Source organism: Patagioenas fasciata, chromosome 20, assembly GCF_037038585.1.
Source record: "Patagioenas fasciata isolate bPatFas1 chromosome 20, bPatFas1.hap1, whole genome shotgun sequence".
Classification (NCBI taxonomy): Eukaryota; Metazoa; Chordata; class Aves; order Columbiformes; family Columbidae; genus Patagioenas; species Patagioenas fasciata.
This window is the reverse complement of record NC_092539.1, coordinates 8,203,817-8,229,733: the sequence shown is the minus strand read 5'-3', so window position 1 is coordinate 8,229,733 and position 25,917 is coordinate 8,203,817. Positions and strand designations below refer to the sequence as shown.

The 25,917-nt window shown below is 48.0% G+C and overlaps 2 protein-coding genes across 3 annotated transcripts; both read right to left on the bottom strand.

Moving 5' to 3' along the window:
• Positions 1-1,937: 1,937 nt before the first annotated feature.
• LOC136110558 (bile salt-activated lipase-like) lies at positions 1,938-6,339 on the bottom strand. Its single transcript, XM_065854089.2, has 10 exons — positions 6,183-6,339; positions 5,627-5,749; positions 5,118-5,315; positions 4,887-5,017; positions 4,513-4,620; positions 4,173-4,290; positions 3,846-4,032; positions 3,089-3,292; positions 2,390-2,587; positions 1,938-2,167 (listed from the first exon to the last, which is right to left on the bottom strand). The coding sequence occupies exons 1-10, from the start codon at positions 6,337-6,339 to the stop codon at positions 1,957-1,959; spliced, it is 1,635 nt and encodes a 544-aa protein (XP_065710161.2). The 3' UTR covers positions 1,938-1,956.
• Positions 6,340-15,179: 8,840 nt separating this feature from the next.
• On the bottom strand, positions 15,180-25,689 carry GFI1B (growth factor independent 1B transcriptional repressor). Of its 2 annotated transcripts, none has more exons than XM_065853988.2 (7): positions 25,560-25,689; positions 20,767-20,891; positions 19,257-19,403; positions 18,431-18,693; positions 18,034-18,171; positions 17,397-17,562; positions 15,180-16,949 (listed from the first exon to the last, which is right to left on the bottom strand). In XM_065853988.2, exons 2-7 carry the CDS (start codon positions 20,879-20,881, stop codon positions 16,771-16,773), a joined length of 1,008 nt encoding a protein of 335 aa, XP_065710060.1. In that variant the 5' UTR covers positions 20,882-20,891; positions 25,560-25,689; the 3' UTR covers positions 15,180-16,770. The 2 variants fall into 2 exon arrangements, with proteins under 2 accessions (XP_065710060.1, XP_071673543.1); XM_071817442.1 differs by lacking the exon at positions 25,560-25,689 and adding an exon at positions 23,591-23,658.
• Between the last annotated feature and the right edge of the window lie 228 nt (positions 25,690-25,917).

Genomic DNA, 25,917 nt, shown 5'->3' with positions numbered 1-25,917 from the left:
CCAGGGGTTTAGTTGAGATTTCTCATCATCAAAGTTCACAAGGATAGCGTTGTGTGAGCGACGGGCCCTGCTGAGGCCAATGAGGTTCTCACCAGACACCTGGGGATTGTTGTATCCCTCCCTAAGAAAGAGGAAAGGATCGGGTTTGCTTTCTGCCTGTGGCAAACACGGACTTGGGGCCTTCACAGGAACATGTGAAAATGGAAGTTTGTGCTCCAGATTTTGGAACAGAAGGCACTCAGCCATGTGAGCAGCGGGTTGCTTTACCTCTGGCCCCACCTCCCTATGGGGTTTGGAATCACGTACCGGTACCATAAAAGACTCCTGTGATACCACCGAGGAAATAAAATTTAAATTAACCCCCCCTGCAAGGCTACACCCAGCTGCACAGTGACAGAGATCCCCTCTACTGTCTGACAGAAAACCCCCAGGCAGCTGGCTACTGATTTCTATGAAATGCATTTGCTGCACAAAAGGTTTCACCCTCTGCATTTGCTCTGCTGTAGTTTCTGCAGCTCAGCAGGGCACAGGGACAAGGCAAGATGGAAATGCAGTTGAGACTTTATTTTCAAGTGCAGATGAAGGCCAACAGTGAGAAAACAGAAGATGTTTCTTGTGGGAGATCTGACAGATTGTTCTTCTGGCAAAACCAGCCAGCACCAGGAAGGAACAGGTCCGGTGAGCACAGTCAGAGAACATTTTGCATCGACTCCTGTGCACTCTCCCTCAGCTCCAGCTGCTGGAAGCTGCAGAAAGTGGGGCTCGCTGCACCCCACGCTGCCTGGAGCGTGCTGGGGATGCAGACATCATCGCCACATCACTAGGTCCCCTCCTCAGGTGGACTTCTGCTGAGGTTTCTGCTGTCCAGGCAGTTTCTCAAGCGTGCCTGCCTCTGGTGTAACCAAATCAGGAGGGATGAAACAGAACAGGGCAGCAGCTTAAACAGGTGACGTACATGAAGGAGGCATGTAGTGCTGCTCTGATGCTTCAAGAGCACAGATCCTATAACAACACTGAAATCAGAATGGATTGGGGGCATCTTCAAGTGATGAAAAAGAAAGAAAATAGTAACTTGAAAATGTGTCTGCTAGAGGAATCTATCAAACCAGAAGAAAATGTTTCACTGCCTCTCCATTCCAGAACCAACACAGCTATTTACTACATTGTGAGAAAATGCACTAACCAGATCAAGTGCACCTTCAGTAAGTTTGCAAATGACACCAAGCTGGGTGGGAGTGTTGATCTGCTGGAAGGTAGGAAGGCTTTTAGAGGGATCTTAAGTGGCTGGATTGATGGGCTGAGGCCAATTGTCTGAGGTTCAACAAGGCCAAGTGCCGGGTCCTGCACTTGGGTCAGAACAACCCCATGAAAGCTCCAGCCTCAAGGAAGAGCAGCTGGAAAGTTCCTGATGGAAAGGGACCTGGGGGTGTTGGTGACAGTGGCTGGGCATGAGCCAGCAGGTGGCCAAAAAGGCCACCAGCATCTTGGCTTGTGTCAGCACCAGTGTGGCCAGCAGGACCAGAGGACCCGGGCAGTGACCGTCCCCTGGACTGAGCACTGGGGAGGCCAAACCTCAAATCTTGGGGTCAGTTTTGGGCCCCTCACGATGAGAAAGCCCTTGAAGTGCTGGAGTGAGTTGAGAGAAGGGAACGGAGCTGGTGAGGGGCTGGAGCACAAGTGTGATGGGAGCGGCTGAGGGACCTGGGGGTTCAGCTGGAGAACATGAGCCTTAGGGGAGACCTTCTGATCTCTGAACTGCCGGAAAGGAATCTCTTCTCCTAAATAACAAGTGACAGGACGAGAGGGAACATGCTTTGCAAGGCACTGGATGTCGCTTGTTGGCTGACCTTAGTATCAGGGAGAAAATCTTGTCACGGCAAAGACAGAGAAGCCAGAATTGCTCAATTACAAGCAAGACTTTAATGAATTGGGACTGTCTTTAAAAAGTGTTTTTCCTTAGTTCCACAGCAGTTCCACAGTCTGGGGGATGTTGGCAACCACCGGCAGATTCTGATAGACCGTGTTCCAGTAGGTCACATACTGGGATCTCAGGTTCTGCTTCACAGAGTCATCGTTTAGGTCGCTATTGATTTCTAGGTAGTAACCACCATCAGTGGTGTAGGCTGGCCAGTGAACAGTCACCTCTGAGTACCCAGTGTTGGGATCCCTGGGGAAACACAAGAAACAGTTATGCAGGTTTATCAGGGCAGCTTGTGGATGCAGTAAGGTTTGTGGTGTTCAGCAGGAACTCCGTCTGCTCAAGTAAGGCTTTAAGGGAGTGCAAAGACAGAGGACATCCCGCTTTTGGGAACTGCTCCAAGCAGTTCCAGGCAAAGCAGCAGGGTGAAGCACTGCAGCGAGCCCCAACTATGGAAGTGGAATCACTCACCCTGTCCTGGCAAAATTGGTCCAGTAAGCAATCATGGCTCTTGAGAGCCTCCTGTACTTGGGCCAGTAGCCCAGGGGGGTGGATAAGGGTTTCCCAAACACGTACTGCAGGTCATCCATATGGTCTGCCCCTACCCACCCTGGGTAGACAGGCATTCGGGATGGCTGGGAGAACAAGTAGCTGTATGTCTTGCCAGTCCTGGGGAAATAAGATAGACTTGATAAATGGCTGCAAGTGGAGAACAGAGAAAGGGGTGAAGGTTCATAAACATGCTCAAATACTATCAGAGCGAGAGCTTCAGGCCTGGAAGGAGCTCCCTTGAATCTAAGAGGTGCTCTCAGTAGAAAACCTCCTTCTATCTGGGAATTTTTCTCTCTCATTTCTGATTCTCACACTAATCCTCATTATCATCCAACTGCCATGTCTTGTGGCATCAAACACTGTTAGGATGAAATCTGAAGTTTTAAGGAGCAAAACCTTGTTTTGATGGGAATTTCAAACAAATTCCTAGCATGACTGCCCTGTAAAATTAGAGAAATAGTGTACATCTGATCCACATGTAAGCGTGTACTTGGTACCAAAATAGCTTTCTCCTTTCAGTTCAGACCCATTAACATGCTGCTAAGCCCCCTGTGCTGGAAACGGAGTGTTTTGGGCCCCAGGCAGGCTTTGGGCTCCTGCCAGGGCTCAGCAGCTCACCGGGCATGCTGCACGTGCATATTCAGTGTCCACTGCGCGGGAATCAGGAAGATGTAGTCAGTAGCCAAAGCCACCACTGTCTTCTTCATGACCTTCTGGTCTGGGTTGTCACCCCACGTTTCTGTGTAGAGATTGTACGTCTCAGTGGCTCCACGCTCGCCCCTGTCCATGGTGAGTCCGCTGACCAAATTAAAGACCTCATCCCTGGAAAGACAGGTAGTATCAAGTGATTAAAGACTGGCACCTTCCAGTGGGGCAGGACTCATGGAAATGGATCCCAGCCCTCAATGACGATCACACCCAACCCTGCGATTGGCAATGATCTGGTGGAATAAAAACCCGGGATATGAGACCAGGTTTCACATGGTGGGTATGTGCTTCCCAGGCTTCTCAGCAGAGCAGCTGGGGCCAAATCGGTCACAAGCTCCTTTCATCCCTAAAGGGGAGCCTTACGGGGCAGGTGCCCAGCACGTCTGGCATGTACCTGCTCTGGACAGAGAGCATCAGGGTTGCCAAGCCTATCGCTGGTGCTGAGATCAGGAGCACCTTCAAGGCCAATGGGGAGGTTTCCCCGCAAGCTGGCCCTTTCTCTTGAAGGCCATGGACTTGGCAGCGTATGCCCGAGGCAGCCTGGCTTGGTGTAACATCTTGTTTTGGAGGTTGTGCCCTGCCCACTCAGCTCTGAGTCCTCGAAGTTTAGGGCACATGAAGGATAAGTTTCCTCCTGTTGAGGGTTTTAGGCACGTTCCTCACTTACGCGGTGATTTTCACAAGTGGGCGGTTGATAGCAGGCATATCAATGCCAGCAAAGAAGTGTCCATCCATGTTGTTGACCCCAACAAGGTAGTCGATATCAGCAGCATTGGCAAAGAGGTTCTCTGGTATGTCTGGGAGGAAGTCTCCATCAATGACAGGAGTGAAGGCAAGTGTGTGAACCACGGGAACTGCAGCAGGAGACAAAACCAGAGTCCATTAGGAGCTGAGCAAAGACAGAAGCGTGACCTGGCATATCCCAAGGCTCAAGGAACTGTAGAGAGCACAGGCTGAGTGGGTGTGGGACCACAGGACAGCCCCGGGGACTTACCGGGCAGGTCAACCAGCTGCAGTGTGTAGGCTGATGTCACGGCTTTGGGGTCAGAAATACGCAGGCAGTTGGCCAAGTCAGCGGTGTTGTCCGTGCGGCAGCCCACCTTCTCTCCAATCTGCAGGAGGAGACAGAGAGAAACCTCCCAGCACTACCTTCCAAAGCCAGGCTTTGTTCCTGGCTTCCCAGAGGCAGAGGTTGGTTTTAATATCAAAGCTGCATATTTCCACAGCTCTGTGTTTGTCAGCAGAGCTCCTGCCAAATCCCTTGCTAGTTATGCTGTTCATTAAGGAATCATATTTTGGTTTTCCCACTCCCTTAGGCAAGATTTGCACGTTACCTTTTTAGCCCAGGACAGAGGATCCTTCTGGATGGCCCAGCTGCACAGAGCAACACCGCTCTGGCTGATGGCTCTCTTGAACAATCCTGCGTTCTTCGGGCTCAGCGTCTGTGGTGCACAACAAAAAAGTGTTTCAGGTACTAACTCCTAAACAGATCAGCGCCTGCCAGACCTGGCCAATCTCCTCACAGCTTGTGGACCAGACCCGCGGAAGCTGCCAACTCTCATGCTGTGAACAGCATCAGCAGTTCAAGTTAAAAAGGCCATACAGTGAAGAGCAGAGTAGGTAGACATGGCAAGTAAATGCTGTTTCACCAGAAGTCCAAAAGTGAGGACACGTGCCTGCAGCAGAGGAACCAACAAGGACAACACACCTGCAGGGAGACACTGACAGCACCGGCTGATTCCCCAAAGATGGTGATGTTATCTGGGTCACCCCCAAAGGCGCGGATATTCCTCTTCACCCAGGCAATAGCCATGTGCTGGTCCTTCAGCCCGTAGTTCCCTGAGCAATAGAGAGCAACCACCATTGAGCAAGGGCACAGCAAAGCTGACACACCGGGGACCCGGGACAGGCTCCCCTGAATGGGCGGCAGCTACAGTACCTGGCAGGTTTGCGTCTCCGGTGCTCAGGAAGCCAAGGGGCCCCACACGATAGTTAAAATTCACCACAATCACGTTGCCCCGCACAGCGATCTCCTCACCATCATAGAGGTAGTTATCGAGAAAGTTGGCTCCCTGACCCCCTCCAAAAAGGAAGGCACCGCCATAGATCCAGATCATCACCGGCAGATTGGTAGAGACTGGGAGAAGAGGAAGGAGGACAGTGTGAGTCACAGCACAGCTGGAAAGTGCTGCCCTTCCATCCCTGTACCCACCAGACGCTTCACAATAGCCTATGGCCAAGAAAGACCACACTCTGTACAACGGCTGAAATTCCCAACAGGCTGCAGCTGCAGGACACTGGTTGACATGGCTCCCACCCTTCCCTCTGCAAATCAAGGCTCCTACAGTTGCCCAATATGGGGTCACAGTTGCTGAGAGACAGTCCAAAGGTATTTGGCTACAAAAAAGAAACGGGAATCTCCTGCCTAGGTCTCTGCCAAGCACATACCCTCTTTCCTCCCTTGAGGGATCCAGATGTTCAGGTAGAGACAGTCCTCGCTCCCACGGACATCAGTTTGTGCAAGTGTCAGCTGCAGGCAGCGCTTTTGGTATTCTGTTGCCTTCAGTGTTCCTGAGAGGAGAGGCAGCAGGTCCTAGTTAGAGGCGTCAATTCCATTGTTTGGTTGCAGCCTCTCTGTCCAACCATCTGGTCCTCTGTGGGTGTAGTGCAGAGGCAGTAAAGCTTCCCCAGCCACTGGGACCGGTCTAGAGGAAGTGACAAAGTGGGACCCTTTTCCATGTGAGCTAGCTTGGGACACCCAAGGCTGGTGAGGGGAGATGCAGGTATCATGTTTTGGTTTTATTACTTAATGTGGTTGCTTGAGTGGCTTGGGAACACTTAGACATGGACTGCCATACCCATCGTGAGACTAAGAGCTTTTTCTTGGTGCTGCTTAGGAGATAAAAGCAGGCAACAACATCTTTGGCTTGTCAAAAAAGGACTAAAGAGAGAGAGAGATGAAAAGAAAACCCCAAACCAAAGGTGTCCAAAAGCTGGATCTTACCCTCCCAGCCAGGATGAGGTTGGGGGTCTTCCAGACGCTTTGGAGGGGCAGCAAAGGGGATCCCTCTGAAGATGTCAACGTAGCCACCAAAGAGTCCCAGTCTTTTACTTTCGCCTTCCACAAAACCACCCTCGGTGTACACGACACCCAGCTGCATGTGATACCGTTGAGAAGAGAAAATCCATTGCACAGTCCTTCAAGACTCTGGCTTCCCACGTTGCCCACCTGCACATTTTGCCCTGGCCAGTCCCCCGGATGGACGGATTTGCAGCCCCCTTCTCCAGCCACCTCCTCGGACCCTTGTGCAAAGCCCACAGCTTTTGTACTTACGGTTGCAGCCCACGCTACCCCAAGGTAGGAGCACAAGGCAAAGCACAGGATCTCCCAGCGAGCCATGGTGAGCGCGCACTGGAGAGGCCGCCCTCACCTGCAGCCCTATGTGTTTATATAGCCTGGAGAGCAGCTGTGCATCAAAGCCACGACCTTGATGTGGCAGCCTCTACATATGTGGCTTTCAGGGGGCTGAGGCCAAACCATGGCTGAGGTACCTGGCATTGCTGTGTGAGAGCCCTGCAGGTGTTGCTTTTGTGGGCTGGAGGTCAAACCTAAGGAAATATCTCAGTCTAACAAAACTTCAGAGAACACAAAAAATGCTAAAGCCCTGAGAAGACTCATACAAGTGCAGAAGGCTGAAACAATATTAAACCGTGCATTAGATATGCTTTCTGACTGTGACTTGGGGACTTCATGGAAACACGTGAGAATAGAAGTTTGTGCTCCAGATTTTGGAACAGAAGGGACTCAGCCATGTGAGCAGCGGGTTGCTTTACCTCTGGCCCCAACTCCCTATGGGGTTTGGAATCACGTACCAGTACCATAAAATACCCCTGTGATACCACTGAAGAAATAAAATTTAAATTAAACCTCCCTGCAAGGCTACACCCAGCTGCACAGTGACAGAGATCCCCTCTACTGTCTGACAGAAAACCCCCAGGCAGCTGGCTACTGATTTCTATGAAATGCATTTGTTGCACAAAAGGTTTCACCCTCTGCATTTGCTCTGCTGTAGTTTCTGCAGCTCAGCAGGGCACAGGGATGAGGCAAGATGGAAATGCAGTTGAGACTTTATTTTCAAGTGCAGATGAAGGCCAACAGTGAGAAAACAGAAGATGTTTCTTGTGGGAGATCTGACAGATTATTCTTCTGGCAAAATCAACTGGACGCAGGATAGAACAGGTCCGGTGAGTGCAGTCACAGGAACATTTTGCATCAACTCTTGTGCACTCTCCCTCAGCTCCAGCTGCTGGAAGCTGCAGAAAGCGGGGCTCACCGCACCCCACGCTGCGCTGGGGATGCAGACATCATCGCCAGATCACCAGGTCCTTTCCTTAAGTGGACTTCTGCTGAGGTTTCTGCTGTCCAGACAGTTTCTCAAGCGTGCCTGCCTCTGGTGTAACCAAATCAGGAGGGATAAAACAGAACAGGGCAGCAGCTTAAACAGGTGAAGGTTTCCATCCCATCTCCACCCCATGAAACCAGCCTCACCCCACCCCTGCGCTCCCCTTTCCTGGGTGTCCCCACGCTCAGCAGCCAGGGTGTTGGGGATGGATCCTGCACAGCTGAACCTCCTCCCCACACAGAGTCCCGGAGTCAGGGTTGGTGACACATCTGTATTTGTACGTGTGCGTGTTCACGTGTTGGTGTTACAGCCGCAGGATGGGCCGTGGGTCTGTTCATTTCGTGGGAACTCCAGGACAGGGCTGAATCAGAACCTCCAGCCTCAAATACCCAGGAGCCATGAGCCAGCCACCCAAAAGTGCTGAGCCTGGCTTAGAGAGTGTGATTTTAACCAAAAGAACTACCTATCGCTGTTTTCAGCCTGTAGGGTGCAGCAGTACCGCATTTTCAGTTTATAAACTGTAATCCCCTTGGCTCTGCCACTGGAGGTCTACGAACACACCTGATTATTGTTACACTTGAGAGGGATCCCCCAAACCTGTGAGAACAGGTGACAGCACTACAGAGGGAAATGCTTTAAAAGCAGACAGCCCTGGCATTACTTACACATGGTTTATGCAGCATTAATTCCCTGGGTGAGCTTGAGGGTAGGTTGTCTGGCTGGTGCTGTGGTTGCATCTTTTGTGTTTCCTAGGGAAGAGCGGGAGGCACTGTGGGTACATGTACCCAAACCCTGCTCCCCCTGGGAGCCCTCAGAGAGGGACAAGGAGGTTTTGTGAGCTGGAAGTTGTTGGTGGGGTGAATACTGAAATATTCACAGAGCATGTACAAACCCGTAACGGGGTAAGTTAGTCCTGCTTAGTTGTGTTTTAGTGTTACTGATCTCTGTGCCGGTTGGCAAGGTTAATCAGTTGGAGTGTAAATGCGATATGAGACCAAATCAGTTTCAGTTTATCCATCCGCAATACCTGTACACACAACTCCTGAGCTCCTTTTCCTTCTGTGCTTGGTTTTTATGTTGCGTTTAATCTAGTGGAAAGCTGTGTGTCTGTCTCATAGACCCCAGAGGACCCACTGGGCTGAGAGATTCCACCAGTGTGCCATGGGCTCTGATGGGAATGTTTGGACTGAATACCATGGGGGAAATACTGCACCTCCTAGCTAAGGTCTGGCTCAAGTTTCTTCTTTACTTTCTATTCTATAGACTGTGTGCCATTAGTTGTTAAGCTGATAAACATGTTGCACCTCAGGAGTGGTTACAGCAGGGAAAAAAGTTTATGGAGAAGGGCTGTAATATATAAATCTCATACAGTGGTCCAGAATGTCAGAAGTTAAACCATTATTTCTAACTGCCCTCTGCCATGCCTTGGATACCAGATGGTTTCAAGAGCTTTTTTATTTCAGGGTGAGTGATGTTCAAAGTGTCTGATAATGGGCTTCTGAATTATTGAAGATCTTGCTTATGGAGAGCCAAAAGTCCTTCTGAAAATAGTTTGCTTGGTGGAGTTTTGTTCCAGTGTAAAGCAGGATGGACTATTCAGCTTTCAGCTATACCAGTAAAAAACCGTATTAGCCATGTTCAATGCCCAGGTAGCAGAGGGCAGAATATGCTTCATTTCCTTCCATGTCGTGTTCCTTTTATTGTTACCAATGTTCCACAGTATAAAGAATCCAAATTACAACCCTATTTTTCCCACTATTATTGCCCCGCTCCAAAAAACACATCTTTGCCAGGCCTTTCACCCTTGGCTCGTGCAACTTCGCCAGCTTTTATCTCCCTCCTTCGAGCCGCGGTTTTTCCCCGCTCATCTTTGTAATCTGACATTGTGATTTGTTCACTTGTGCGCTTGTTTTTCTGCTGGAAGAAGATTTGCTGAATCATTGGGGAGGAGGCAAGAGCTCTAGAGGCAGCTGGTGGCCGGTGATAAAACCACGGCCACATCCAGTCGTCAGGGTTTGCAGATGACAGCCCTTCGGTTGGAGGCCTGAGTCACATTCCCTTCCGAGCTAAGATTGCTGGAGACTTTGGGATTGAGGAAGTGGGGCTGAGGAGGTGGTGCCCCAGAAATATAAATTAGTGATCCTGTCAACCACAAGGTTTGTGTTGTATCTCCTGCAGAATTTATGATGATGCTGTGAGAGCACCTGCAGACAAGGGGCTGAATCCTGCAGACTGTTGCATGCTGTGCCTGCTTCAGTGGGAACACGTAGTTAAGAAAACAGGGATTTGGCTTGAAATAGGTCATGTTACATAGTGGTTGCTTCCAGACATACAGTAGTAAGGTGTGGTGTGAAGAAAAATGTGTCAGGGCTCCAAGGCATTTGTGTGCATGTTTATTTGGAGAGGATACACCAAAGTCCACTGGTGCAACTTATGCAGCTGTTTTCATCACAATGGGTCTGGATTTTGCCCAATGATCAAAATAAGAGCTGGAAACTAAAATGCTTTTGCAGATGGGAAACCTGGGACATAGAGAGGGATAGTGACTGGCTTAGATCAGCTGAGAATGGCAAAGCCAGGAATACAATCCTTCTTTGAATTTTGAGACTCATTTAGTGTTCTCCATGACACTATGAAATCAGAAAGTGCAGCTTTGGTTTCTGGACTCTTTTCCAGGTGCTGTCACATCTGGGTGTCCTTTGGGTCTGACTGATTTACAGTCAAGCTACTACAGGCTGGGTCTAAATAAGGAGCTGAGGCAGAGATGTCTGACTGACACACTGGTTCACCATGTCCACACTCCCAGGATGGGGCCCTTTCAAGAACAGGAATGTTCCATCATCTCTGACTTCCCCTTCCCCAACTGAGACAAGAGATAACTTCTACTTTATAAAGAGAAGAAACCAGCGGACTTGACCACTGCCAAAAATCCCACCAGAGGTCCTAATATAGAAGGGTCTGGTATATAAGATAAAGCCCCATTGCTTTAAAATTATTCAAAAGGAAGGCAGAATCAATGGGGTAGGGTTTTCGAACTCATTTTCATGAGGAAGCCTTGAGCCTTAGAGTTGTGTTGGCCAGTGCTGAATGTGGCTGTTGTACTCACAACTTGCTTAGGAGTCCCTGATGCACAGAGGAATTAAACAGCTTAAAGGTTGTTAGCGGCCTGGAGAAGAGCAGATTACGGTCTGGAGCAGAAACAGCTGTGAGAAATTTGGCCAGAGAATAGTGCAGAAACCATATGACTCATCTCATGTAACTTTAGATGCCTGCAGATACCGGGCTCCCCAGGGAGAGAAGGAGGTGTGTTGAAGGCATGACTTCTGTCCTGGTTTAGATATGTGCTTTAAGAGGAGGTAAAGCCCTCCCTAGATATGTTACTTGCCAGAAAGGGAACCGTTGAGTGCCTAGCTCACATAGGAGACATCCTGGCCTTCACTGGTGCTGCAGGTTTCCTGCCTTATAGCCCATGGAGGGCTTGGGACAGCACTTGCACCCAGGCAGCCAAGTGTGATCCTGTCCTCCCAGTAAAGGGTCAGGGCTTGCACTGGGGCCAGTTCTCTAAAATCCCCTGGTGTGGGCAGGACCCAAGTCACCACCTTGAACCCAGCCAGAGACCCGAAGGTGAGCCAGATGCAGAATGACAGCTGTCTGTATGGTCTAGCGCTAGTATGTTGAAGCTGCTGATCTGATGCTGGTTCTACCTTGCACAGCATGTCCTCAGCAGGGAAAATGAGCAGAGGACGTGCCAGGAGGGAATCTTTTTACCCTCCTTGTCATGGCTGAGGTACACACACAGGGACCTTGCACAAATGTCGGAGAGTCTCTCTGCTATGGCCTTCAGCTACATTGATATGGTTGTTGCTGCCCTGGCAATCAGCATGGAGGGGTATTTGCTGGCCACACTTCTGCAGCTCAGATGGGAATGGTCAGGTTTTTCCTCTTCTATTCGCTTAGGTTTTCTTACTATTTTGCAGAAACGGTAGAGGGAAAACAAAGCACTTTGCTGTACACCAAAACTTAGTGACTAGATTTATTTTGAAATGCAAGGTTCCCCTCCCAAACCTAGAGAAGGCAGCAGGGGGGAGCGCTGCTGCTCTGGGCACTGAACAGGAGCAGCTTGCTCAGTAAGCACCTGAACTGTTCGCTGTAAATCTGACTCTCCGCACTGGGCAATGCCCCCAAGAAAACCTACCCTGTGCATTCCCTCAGGACCCTATGTTCACATTTGCGGCTCTCACGCTGCACTTACCAGGGTTGTCTGCATGGATGGGGGCTCCCTGCTGATGGCTGGGCAGCAGGAGCGAAGGGCTGACAGCCCTTTCCTGCCAATCTGTCTGTTGTTCAGATGAAGTGGTTGGAAAGTGCCCGCTCTCCAGTTCCCTCTTTGGCTCAAGCGCTCTGATAAGGCCTGGGCTGTCCTATCTTGCCCTGGGAGCTGTTCCTCCTCCCTAACAGGCCCTGTTCGCCGGCTGACAGTTAGCAGCCGGCAGTGCTTGATAAACTTATCAGACCAAAGCTGAGGCCAGTGCAAGCTCAGCTCCTCCCCAGCCTCAGATTTCCCCATTCTCAGGGACTCCTCGCTCCCTTTCTTGCCGCCTGGTACGGTGAACACAGATCACCCTGGGGCCAGCAGGTCAGAGCAGCCTAAGGACCAGATTGAAAAACGCTTGTGTTGACACAGCACCTTTAAAATGTGGGTGTCAAGTGGGTTGTTTGTAGCATCCATATCCAGCCCTGTCTCCCCCCTTGGAATATTATTCACCAGTGGAAATGCTGCTCATTTTTATCCTCTCTGTGTTTCTGCTTACCCTGTTTCTCCACTCATTTAATTGTTTTAACGTGGAGTTCTCGCTGGAGGGTTTTTTTTCTAAGCCAGTTACAGAATTGGGTTGCTTTGGTGAATAAAGTTTCTATCACCTTTATTAGTATTGCAGTAGCACTTAGGCGTTCCAGCTGAGATCAAGGCTCCATTGTGTAAGGTGCTGTATATAGAAGATAAGGAGGAGCAGTCCCATTCCTGGCTATCTTACTGTTGAAATAAACAAGTGAAATGAAGGGGAGAGGGGGAATTATTATCCTCTTCTCACAGATGGGGTGAAGCTTTCTGTGAGCTTCATAGTGTGCTGAACAACTTCAGAAATCCAGCACTCGTGCCTTGCTCGAGGTCGTGCAGGAAACATGTGGCAGATCTCACGCCTCAGGTCGAGGCTGCAGCCTTGAGATCAGTGTGTGTCCATGGTGAATGTTAGCTGGAAGATGGTAGGTCAGGAATTGTGCAAGAGGTCTAGGACTAACCTGATGCTGTGTCCCTATCACCTACAACAGCGTGGCCCTGGGGGGAATGACCTGCTGTGAGGACAAGGGACTCTGCCCTTATCTTTTGTTTTGCACTGAAAACGCTTTCTTGCGAAGTCTTGGGTGGAAAGCAACTGGACTTAGCATGTATTTTTTTCCAATCCAACCTGTACCCAACTGCAGCCAAATTCTTCCCTGTCCTTCCTCTCAGTTCCTTTTAGGACTTCCCTAACCACAACATGAAAACTTCAGGTTTTTGCCTTCTCTAGGATTCCACTCCATGGAAGTTAATACAACCTGAATATAAGCTCTAGCTGGGATCACACCTTGCTTCCTCCAGGTGTCCTGTGGCTCTGTCTTCTTTAGGAAGAGAAAGATGCATCCCATGTTCAAACTTAAACCCACCCTTGATCATAGTGTTTCTGTGCCGCTGCTCTCAGCGCCTGCAGGCTGTCTGGGAGGCACAGAGGCACCTCTCTCCTCCTGACAGATGCACAGGGTTGTTGCTTTGCATGTCCCTCATTTGCTAAACAAAACAGCCCAAAGACCAGGATTTTTTTTCCCCTGGCAGTAAAGGGAAGCAGGCATAAAGAGGACTGGGGAAGTACAGGATACAGGGCGGGCTCAGACGAAGGTAAAAACAATCAGCTCTTTCTTCAGCCACAAAGATTAGTTGAGATTTTGCCTTTTGTTATCTGTTTCCTTGATTGACTGACCAGAATATTTTTTTTTTTTTTTTTTTGCAAGGGGAAATAGTGGCAAAGGGGTTGTTTTCAGAGCACTTCTCAGGGCAGAGGTTTTCCTCTAGGCTGCTGACATCCATGTACATAAAGGAAGGATGGGGCTTGGGGAGAAAGGAGGCAGGTGGTGGTACCTGGGTGTCTAGAGAAAGAAACTGTAGTGCCTTTGTGGAAAACTCTGCAAGTTAATTCTCTCTCCTCTTCCTCCCTTCTTGGGTCACCTCCTGACTCTGGCTGTACCATCTCACAGTGTCCCTGCCAGCTGGCGTCCATCCACAGCCCATGGTTCTGCAGATAGGATCCCAGTGCCTGGGGGAGTGGGTCAGATGGGGGCCCTGGGCTGTTTTGCCCACAGATGTGTTTTTCTGAGCATGGCTCTGCAGCAGCACGCTGCCTGATGTTGTCCCAGTGTATTTCTCTGCTTGCTGCCTATACATCTAAACCCATCCTTGCATCTCCTGGGGATGTGCTCACCAGACTCCTCACAAATAAAGTGGTAAGGCTGACACTGTCTCATCTGGTATAACTGCTCTTCACTAAGCAATAATGGTGAAAGCAGCTGCCTGCCCTAGAGTCCTGGGGAAACAAAAGCCAGGGCTGGGGTGATCTGTGCTTTGTTAGGAGGGAGAAGCCAGCTGTAGAAGCACAGCTTTAGGACAGAAGACCTCAGCTGCCTGTCGAAGGTTGTACCTCCCACATGCCATGGAAATCAAAGATAGGAATGGAAATCTAATGGATACAGTAGCCCTTGTTCAGCAGGCTCAGAAGAACCAGCTGATTTGTTTTTACGAGTGGTTTTACAGGCAGTCCTGCTGATCAGCCTGTGCCAGCACTTCCCTCCAGAACTCCCCCAAACCGGGGAGCTCCGGAGGAGCCAGGCACACCTGCTGAGCCCAGGACACAGCGGGGAAGCCTGTGCTGGTGTGTCCGCGTGTTTTGGGGCTGGAGGGTATTAGCTCCTGGGCAGTTCAGATGCTGACATGCTCTTTAAATACTTCTGTTTGCAGATTTGTGGAGGACAAGGGGAATAACAAACAGTTTGCATTTCTGGCAGCAGCTTTAGTAAGCTGATATGACCTTACCTTGAGTAAAACTTGTGCATGTGTGAGAGTGTTCACACATGCGTATGTGTGCCTGGTGTCATGGCCACAACAGGTTAAACATATCCACTGGAATCCTTGCCCTGACCAGGCTCTGGCATGACTCAGAGTTTTATTTACTATTTCATGCCTAAGTTTAGGAGCCCTGTCCTGTGTGTGAATTTCCATCTTTATTTCCATTTGAACTGTATGGGGCAATGCTGTACTCTCTCCCTCCTCCTTTTCCCCTCTATCCCCACTGCCTGTATCTCCAGAACCACGCAAGAGCCTTTCTTGAAACGGATGTTTTTAACATGAAACAAACTGCGTTAGCCCAGTTACTGAGAGGGAACAGATTTACCAGATAAAACCCAGCAGGCCTGTACATCTTGTTACTGTCTGGTGTAGTGCAATAAAAATATACATTAGAATAAGTATAAATACGTATTTACAGTGTACAAATAAAGCCAGGAGTACAAACTCTCTTTGGAGCTTCCAGAGTGCATGTTAATGACTGACAGCTAAGCACAGCATAAAACAGGGGTGAGTGCATTCTAGTTCTCCATCAGGAGAATGGCTTTGGATTTATGGCAGTGTAACTGAGGGTAGGAACAGACCTCTTTTTCTCTTGGCAGTAAATGAATTTTCCATTTGGACTTCCCCCCGCCATGATGACAGCCTTCCTTCAGAAGCATTTGGAGTGAAATGGTTTGTGCCAGAGCCCATTCTCCAGGCTACTTTCTGCCAGTGTCATTGTCTGAGGCCACGTGTTCAGGGATGTGGGTATGGAGGGGGCTGTGTGCTGCTGCAATGCCCTGCTTAACTGAAAGCACTTGTCTTTTTTTAATGCTATAATAATACTTTGTCCTTCCTGTTAAGAACTCAAGGGGCTCTACAAACCTGAGTGAATGACTCCACATCATCATGAGAGGTGGAGGAAGAAAAGTCCAGTGCAGTGACTTGCTGAAGGTTGTGCAGTGAGAAGGCAGCAGAGCTTGGAGGGGAACTGGCTTTTTACTTGTTCTAGTGCTTTGCTTCAACCCCTAGACCTGGAAGGAGGAAATGCTGCTGCTCTGTTTGTATAATATTTGCAAGGTACTTGGATATTATGCCAATGTGTACAGGCCAGGTCACCTCTTCCTTTAAGAGAGTGGCTGGAAAGCAGAACTCTGGCCCTTGACATTGATATCCAAGGGCCATTCCTGACCATGCAGTGACACGGGATTGCCCAGGACAGCTCTAAGCCAGTATGTCCAGCATGCAGTGAAATATTGTGGGACATACCAGCCTGGATTCCAAGAACAGCCAGTCTCTCGCGCATGGCACTGAGACATGGGGTTTATTAGGTTATGCCCAGCTCTGCGGCACGGCTCTTCCTGGAGCTCGCCTGGTTGCTGCTAACCCAGGGATCTTTGCAGTGCGGCGTGTATGAGGAATGCATTTAGAGACCCCTGTTATCAGGGATAGGAGCTGTTTTCTCAGTATTTACCTCCCACTCCCAGCTAAAAATACAACACAGTTAACTTGTCATTTGATCACAGTAAATGCTCCGCTAAAAGAAAATTACTTTAGGTGGCTGTTGCCAGAATTTATGACCTGGGCAAGTCTCTGCAGCAGCCCTGTTCAGGTTGCACACAGCTCACTGAAGGCAATCTATTTGCATGCCCTAGTCTTATCTTCCTAACTATCAAAGCAGAACACGGTTACAGCACTAGCTGGGCACAGATTTTTGCTGCCACTAGTCCAGGAGTTTCTACCTCACTGCTGGTAAGTCTGAACCGCATTCTGCACAGGGTGTAAAACAAGAGTAATAGTGACATTAGAGGAATTCCTCTGGATTTGCACTTGAGCAGGTGATGTTATATCTGGGCTGGTGCCTATTTTAGTTGGAAAGTGAGAGCTCCCACATGTTTCTGTGTCACCTACTGGGATGTGTAAGGCCCTGGAGTGCCCAAGGGAACATAGGAAGCTTTATGAGCTGGGCAGCCCAACGCTGGATGGAGGTGTTGGAGTCATCTTCCCTGGTGCATGCACTGGCAGCGGGAGCTCCAGCAGAGACCTGGGGCTGTCCCTCACTTGAGACTGTGTTGGGTCTCACGGTGTCTCCGTAGATCCACCTTGCGCTGAAAGCCCTTGGCACAGAGCTCACAGCTGAAGGGCTTGAAGCCGGTGTGCTTGCGGCTGTGGGTGATGAGGTTGGAGCTCTGGCTGAAGGCTTTGCCGCATACCTGGCATTTGTGGGGCTTCTCCCCTGCAGGGCAGAGAAAATGGTAAGAAATAGTTAAGAGATGAGAGAAGGGAGGTAGAAATGCCACTTAGGAGACTCAGACCTGACTGCCTATGCTTGGACATCAGGGTGCTGCCGGCCCAGCTGTTCTGATGCTGCTCTGCTCCAGCACCAGAGGGTGAGAGGAGCCAGACAGGCCTCTCCAGATGGGTGGTCCATGCCCTGTCTGCATCCAGGGCTGGCTACAACCATCACACGCACTGGAGGCTGGTCAATAACCCCCTCCTTGTGATACAGAGGATACATCTCAGTGATGCTTAGACCTTCTGCTGTCTTACCAAACAGGGAAGAATGACTTTCCAGTGCCTCTGGACACATCCCTGGTCCAGCCTCTCTCTGTGTGGGGGCTGCGTGTATCAACATGACGGACTCTAATTTGCATTTTCTTATCGGGAGTATTTTGTTTCTTACCAGTGTGGATGTAAGTGTGTTTCTTCATATCTGACTTCTGGTGGAAGCGCTTCCCGCAGTATTGGCAGGGATAGGGCCGCGTGTCCGAATGGATCAATAGATGAGTGGAGAGGGTGGAGGAACGTTTGAATGTCTTCCCACACATCTTGCACTCAAAGCTTCTTTCCTGTTAGGGAAAGAAAATCATGGGGTGCTTGTGGCTGCAAGACATGTGACAGAGCTTGAGGAGTGTTAAGCCTTCAAGAATAGTAGATTTGATAAGCAAATCTCCTCAGCTCATGGACTGATGCGCTAGGTGCAGTACAAAGAGAATGCAGGGAGAATTACTTATGGAAATGAATTGCATCTTGTGATCCACACTCCTGTGCCCTTCAGGAGGAGGCGAGGCACAGAAGAACCAGCAGAATGATTCTCCCTGCCCACCCAAGGAATTCTGAAGGGCAGTCTGAGATTTGTGAGACCAGTATCTGTGATCTATGGCCTTCAGAGCTCCTATCGTTGTCATTGGGTGCTCCAGGAAAGCCACCATGTTTGTAACCTAGGAAATGTCACTTGTTTGATAACTGAATAAGCAACAGCTAAGGTCCGAGCACTCGGGAGCTCTGGAGAGCTGGTTTTCTGGAAACACGCTACCCACCTGGGAGTGAATATTGGTGTGCTGCTCCAGGCTTACAGCGTGTCCAAAGGTTTTGCCACATACTTCACAAGCAAAGGGCCGGGTCCCACTATGAGACCTGCGGACATGGACCTCCAGTCCATGGGGAGTGGAGAATACCTGCAAAACAAAATGCCAGTGATTTTTCTTTTTTTGAGATGAGGTAGCTGTGTCTCTACCTCTGTTTTCAATTCCTTCTCTTCATTTGATTTTTTCCCTCTTGTGGGCCATGTGAACTGTGTCATTCCTAGTGCCCTTGTCCCCTAATCAGGAGAGCAAGTAGGTACCCATTTTGAGCTGTGGTGTAACCCAGTGAAACACTGACATATGCAATGAAAATCACTGCAGCCCGTCCCTGAGGTTCTCGTCCAACACACACCTTATTGCACTTCACGCAGTGGTAGGTCTCCATGTCCGAGGAGAAATGCATGCTGTAATCCAGAGGAGGTTCCGTGCTTGGCAGGAGGTGGCTTCCGTACAGGCTCACTGGGTGCTCCAGCAGGGCTGACTGCATGCTGGAAGACATCTGCCGGTAGCTGTATGGCAAATGGAAAGCCTCCCAAGAAAAGCCGGTTTTGTAGAAGGAAGGGGTGCTTGTCGAGTTAGTGCAGTCTTTGATTTGCAGACCTGGGATGGCCATCTCTGAGTTTGCAAAGGAGAGGGAGAAGTGAGTGTCATGCCATTGCCTGCAGCTGGGCACCAGTAAAAAAGTTCCCCAGGTACCATTTCCCCCATTTAATGTCTGGCCTGACCTTGGGAGTTGCAGCTGGTAACTCCTCCTTTGATTCAAATCCTGACCCCCCTACAAAATTCCTATTATGACTGATTTCAATATGAGGAAGTTTTATGGGAGAGGGAATGCTAAGGGAATATTACCCCACCTACTAGCCCTGCTTCGTGTGGTAGTTGAACAAGTTATCATGTGGACACCTGCCTTGACCCATATAGCACAAAGCTGCATTAGCCCTTGAGATTTGGATGCTTGCTCATTGGGAATCACAGTGTCTTTCTTCAGGGAGATGCTGCTCTAGACCAGAATTGAAAAAGGAGATACAGAATACTCTTGATGAGCTCTGCCTGGGATGAGTTTGACTGTTGCTGTCAAAATAAGAGCTGCCATTTACTTAATCTGGACCCAGTTGTGGGGGCTCCATAAGCCAGCTCAGCCCTAACATCTTTTGCAAGTGTGGTCTTGGGTAGCAGACCTTGAGCTGAAGGCCCTGCTGGCATCCTGCTGAGGTACTGGACAGGGACGCTTTCTTCTTTCAGTTCAGGTGGGTCCTTTTCTTGTTTTGGAACTATGCATTCTAGGTCCCGTTTCTTGATGTTCTCTGGTGTCTTGTCTCCTGTGGCTGTAATCACACAGTGGTGTCACAGTTAGTTTAATTTAGCTGTTAAGAGGAGAGTCTATTAAGGTGGGGTTTGTACTTATGTATGAATTCATGCTCAGATACATGAGCCCATGCTGAATTCTCTGAATAAGTGCAGAGTGGTGCAATCAGCACAGCAATCAAGGTCTGTTCATTGCTGACAAAGGGAAATTCCAAGCAGGATGAGATAGGCAAGGTAGAGGGAGGCAGGAAGAAATGATAGGACAGTTGATACCCTACATAGTTAAAGAAAATTAACCCTAGAAGACCACATGTCTGTAACAATCACTTCCCTATTTAGAACCATTTCCATTTGTGTGGGTAACTAATAATCACTAACTTATTAACCTCCCCACCCCTGTTCTAAGAGAGTTTGGTATTGTTAACCTGAATTTATGGACAGCCAAGCAGGGAAGCAGAGAGAGGAGGTAACTGCTTACACAGTTGCAAAGGTGACCACAGATCCTGGTCTCATCCTGCCCACACTCCCATTTCTCCATGCTTGTCCCAGCCCTTAAAGACATCAACCAGCACTTATTGGAAGTGAGAGAGACACAACAAACAGCCATAGGATGGTGGCAGGAATTGAAATTAAAATGTCACCTCCTTTCTTTTTAATCAAACTTATCATAGGGTTGGACTCCAATTTGACAGCCAGGGCTAGAACTGATAAGGGTAAGCTGATCCTAGATTTGAATAAAGAAAATTTGAATTACTAAGGTAATTGCCTTGGCCTGGCAATACAGGGGTGGCTGTGGGAGAGCAGGAACAGGAGCAGAGGGAAGGCAGCGGGAACAGGCAGAAGCAGTGTTGGTTGATGTTAATATAGTGTACATCATCTGGGACTCCTTCCACAATCAGTGTTCAGGTATCACTAGCACTTTCTCACTCTAGCTGTGACCTTCTTGCAAATTATCAGGAAGAGGTGGTAACACACTGAGGTGAGAGGATGTAGGTCCAGAGAGAATGAGAACAATGAAAAGAGCAAGCTGGAGATTGAGGTGGCGAAGCTGTGAGTTTGTAGGACACCAGCAACCAAGTGCAAGCTCTTTTCCTAATTGTTAGTTGCCTGAAGTTGGCTGTCTTTCCCCAAAATGACCAGCTCTACACAACAATCTTACATCTCCAGTCTCCCCCGCAGGAAACAAAGGGAGGATCTAAATTTGGTTTCAGTGAAACAGTGTGGATTTGGCCTAAAGAAAGAGGGCACAAGTGAGGGACCAGCCTGTCCTCAGACTGACATCACTATGTGGAAGCCCTTAGTTGCTCTTCAGCTCACTCATCCTGCTCAATTATTAATTTGCTCGGGTGTATTCTTACAAGCCCCACGGCTGGATTGACTCACCAGTGAAGGGAGAGGTGATTGGGTCCCATGTGAGGATAGGCAGGTCATCTTCCACAAAGCGGTGTTGATGATAGGAATGAGCCTTTTTGCTCTTCACCAGAAAGGAACGTGGCATTTTCCATTCACTGTCCGGGCAGAAACACAGAAAAATAGCAGGTCAAACCCTGTGGTTTTGGGGGTAATTTATCATTTGTTTCCCCAGCACATCAGCTCTGTTTGCAGCAGCGATGAGAATTAAAACCCTTCTACTTGGGAGATGGGGAGTTCATCTGAAAAGTCCCTTCACCCAGTTGAAGACCAGGGAGTGAAATTGCTACACAAATAATAATGACAGAAACAACATCTAATAATAGGAGAGATGCAGTGGAAAATCCCCACAGCCATGATGTGTGCTGGGTTTCATTCTTGTTAGCCATAGCTTGAGTATTTTGTAATTCTGGCTGACAAACAACAGTCAACCAGAGGCGGAGCAGCAGCGTTGGGTGAGACAGGTTACCTTTTGGATCTGAATCAAATATCACAGACCGTTGAAACGACGGGTTAGAAACAAACATCAAATGCTGAAATTTAATCATACAAAATTCTCTTGCAATGCATCTGTTATCTTTACTACCCAGAAGCCAGCCCGCCCTGTGCTTGCTCCCCGTGGCCAGTAACTGTTCTTGTGTAAGCAGAATGACAACAGGCTGGATGCTGCGTATGGCAACATCAGCTGGCATGTTATTTGCATATGTATTTGCATTTTCCCTTGCAATTGTTCAGGATAGTAGCACTAAAAGCAAATCTTGCTATATTTCATATGAAAAATCAGCAGTGAATCCTGGCTCTCTGGGAAAGTGTAGTATTGTTCAGGGTGTTTTTTCCCCCAAGAGCAGCTGAAGTGTAGCGTACTTTTTACTAAAAAAAAGAAAAAGAAATCCAAGTTGCTTCTGTTAATTAGGACTGACCTGCAATGTCTGTGTAAGTCAGGACAGAGCAGTGTGGGCTCCTGGAATCCCAAGCAGCCAGGGATGGAAAAGATTTGCTCCTTGGGGTTCAGAAGTGCCCACATTCCCCCTATATGACAAACACAACCCGATGGCCCAGTGGTGTTTCGTTTAAGCATCCAAGGGCCAGATTTGCAGAGGTGGATCGCCCAGCCCACGGTTGTTGGTGAGAACTGGGTGCTCACCATTTCAGCTGCCTTTGGAAATGCAGTGATAGCTGGCTTTTAAATCCAGGATTCCCACTGTTTCTCCTATGACTTCAGGGATAACTCTCAGCGTCTCTAGCCATTTTTTCTCCTGAAATGACTCACCTGTTTGTCTTCATCATTTTCCTGAGAAATTTGCATGTAACTTGAGATGAATAAGAGAAAACAGAGGCCAAGAGTAGATTTGGTGGTTTAATTTTAGAGGGCAAAACAGTACTGAGAATGAACCATGAGTATGCCCTCGAGAGAAGCGACGTTGAAGCACGTTGTTGTATTTACTCTTCTGTAACTACTAATGAGGTTCTTTCTAAGTATTGTACAGTGCATCTTTGCCTGGGAAAAGGCTGCGTGCACAGAAGTACCGCCGGCTCAGGGATGCGATGGGGATAACTCTTCCAGCAATGTGCTCAGCCTGTGCCCCTCACACCCCAGCAGACCCTCAGGGGGTCTCACAGCTCTCAATCAGTCCCACTTGGGCTATCTGTGCACGGAGCAAAACTCTGCAATGTAGACGCACCCCAAGCTAAAGTCCTGCCACAAACCCTTTATACGTGGAACTTCCACTTGTGCCGAAGGGATTTTCCCATGTGGTGGGGCAGGATTGCGTCCACAATGGAGGGTATTGATACCAGCAAGCTTTAGATGTGGGATTTCTCTGCCTCAATTAACTAGTTAATTGCCCTGGGCTGCCTACACAGTGAAGGACGAGGCTGTGGCAGTGGGTGAAGCCTGTGCCCAGCAGTGCTGGCTGGAACAGCCTCTCTGCCACCAGCTCAAGGACCCCAAGGCATTGCCATACACTTACCCAGGTACATCAGGGGATTGGTGACAGGTGCCATAAGCACTCTTGCAGTGTTTTACGGCAGTACCAATATGCAAAGTACCTGAAGGCATGAAGTACAGCCCCTCTTTTCTGATGGCAGTTGACGCGCATGAATCAATGGGATTTTTTGGGATGTGTTTGCTGCAGCATATGTGAAGGTCAAATTTGGTCCAGTATCTTGACTGCTGATAAGAGCCTTTGCTGAGCACAGTGATCTTTAATGCACTGCTGAACGTTACAGAAGGGAAGTTACCTTCCCCCACACCATTTTACAGAGAAAACAGGAACTGGGAGCCCAAAGCGGAGTTAATTAACAACTGCATTGGACTGTCTATGTGATTCACACAACGGGGTTAGAGGAAAGCTAGAAGCACAGATTGTGAGAGAGAATATACTATCATCTCCCCTCGAAACTCAAGATTATCAGTAGCAAGCTACTAATGGTTAACCATATTTCACAGGGACAGTACTGCTGTGGACAACAGACCCTGTTACATCTTAAAGTCATTGAAGCTTCCAACAGAATTTAGCCTCAACCTTTTGCTAAAAGTTAAGCTTTATTTCTATGGAGTCTGTTCTTGCCGGCCCCTGCGGCAGCAATTTCTGCCTTGACTGGCAAGTGCACAAGGGAGTTCATTGCCTGGGCAGGAGTGAGACCCAAAACCCAAGTGCTGTGTAGAATATAAAATCAGGAGCTGGTTAGAATTGACCTTCTTATTTGTTTGCCATTCATGTAGCTGTACAATACTGTTGTAGTAATCTGCCATGAGGAAAAGACAGTGAAAGGACCCAAGGGAAAAAATACCTACTTCATTATTTTAGGTACCTAATCTGAAGTACCATAGAAGGGCTTCTGCTACCAGTTATAAAGTCCCCAGTCACATCTGAAAGGCGACTCAGCACCTCCTGTGTTCCAAGGTCCTTTATCCTCAGTGATGCTCTCTGGTGATTTTGCAGAGAATGACATGTAAAACTGAAGCGCTGAAGACTGTGCGAGAACCAAATTAAAAGTTGGCATTGTTTTGTTACGTCTTTTTTGTTTGTGTTTGCCTTGTTTGTTTTCCTTTTTTAGGGGGTTGTTTCTGACTTCAGAATCCTAATTTTACTTGATCTTGTGTTCCTTGTGAAGCCCTAACTCCCACTTAACTGCATAGCAGCTCACGGTACCCAGAAACACAGCATTGGGCCCTTTGATACAATTTAGAAGAAATTCGTATTCTCACTGAAGTAGATTGTGGAGCTGTTGTCTCTGGTTCCTTCACTGAGAGGATTTATAACACCAAACACCGTATTTGGGAACAGGTGCTTGCAGGATTGTGCTACGCTGGATCAGGAACACAATTTGTAGAGTAAGTTCCATTCTTAAGCTTTCATTTTCCTCTAAAAGCACATCATCCTGTTTTCAAATTGACCAGGTTAATTGTAGAGATGAAACCCCTTTTCACACTACACTCAGTGGAGAGACATAATTTTAACTTGCAATTGGGATATGTCTTCGTATAAGCTGATGAGTGCAGGAAGTTTTAGACTAAAAGAGGCTTATTTCCTTCCCATTACTTATATTTAAATCTTAATATTGCTTTTTTCCTGTTCTTTCTGGTAAAGGTGAAGCTTCCAAAAATACAGAATAGTTTGTCTCTCAGAACACTGCATTTTTGAGGAAAAAAGCACAAACCAGAACACAACCTGCGTGTGTAATTTTGAGCCCAAATAAAATAAGAGGTCTTATGGACTCCTAACTCTTTAAATATAAAAGAATATTCACAAAGAATTCAAGTTCTTTACAACAATATTGATCACATCCACCCTTGCGATATCAAATCGGGCAAGTAACTTGGATGCAACTTTGTTAGGGGAAAAATGAGCAGAACAATTTTAATTGCTGTGGTAAGATGGGGGAAGTCGACGTGATGGTGGGGGCAGCAAATTCTGGTGGAAATGTTGTCCAAGAAGTGGAATGGAAATGTTTGTACATCTGTAGTATAGAGAAAAAATGTTCGGAATATAATCGCAGCATTTGTTATTCAGGAAACTCGTTTAGCTGGGAGTGATGTTGGGAATGCCACTGGCTCTAGCAAATTTTGCCTTAGGTTTCCATGGATAGAGTTATATAGAGCAACCTGACAAATTCTATATCCCCTTAAAGTGTAATATAGATGCTTTCATGCTTCATGTATTGAATCCATGTGGTGGTATTCGAGCGTCTGTAAATAGCTAATTCCATATACCAAAAAATCGTTACACTAGATCAGCCTGTACTTAAAAAGCATGGGAAAATGATAAAAGGTAGATTTGAAGCAAAACTCAACAGAAGAGACTGGATTATCATCTAGCAAAATCGGCACAGATTAACTGATGTCAGCAGAGGTGCTGCTTTCTGAATTTAAAGGTAAAAGAGCAATTCAAAGGGAAAATAACATATGCCCTCTCCTCAATGTTTAAGTACAAAAGTTGACGTCTAGAAACTATTCCTGCTGCAAGGAGCTTGTTGGGATGCAGGTACCCAAGACCATCGTCACATCTTTTATATTTTGTCCTGCTATTACCATTTTCACAGGTGAGACTGAAGCATATAGTGTATAATTTTTAAAGGCTTGACTCATTTGAATTAAGTGAACTATTATCATAAAGGCACCCTCAGGACAAGTGGCTTAGGCAGTGGAATATGTCACGTATTTGCAAACACAAGCAAAGAAGAAAAATCTTAGAAAAACACACGAGAGAAATGAGAGAAAAAAACAATGAAATGAGGAGCATTTAAAATAATAAATCAATCACCTGTTTGGGGGACTTTGCTTTACTGGATTCGCCTTGAAATCTCCCCAGACGAGCAGGACGTTGTCTCCTCTCTGGACTCCTCTTCCACTTTTTCACTTAGTCGCAGTCTGCAGAAATAGATACTTCTCCTTTTTTCTCTCTCTGTTTTCTTGCCCCCGTTCCCCTCCCTGATTTTTCAATCAGATTATTTGTGTCAAAATCTGGCGGCGAAGAAGCAGCCAATAGAGGAGCAGAGCCCAGCAAGCATTTGCTTATCAAAACTTTCCAGGACTTTGAAAACTTGAAGAGAATTCACGATGCCCAGCTCGAAACCTCAAGGGCAGCACCCTTCACTTTCTGGGGCAGCTTTCCCTGCCGC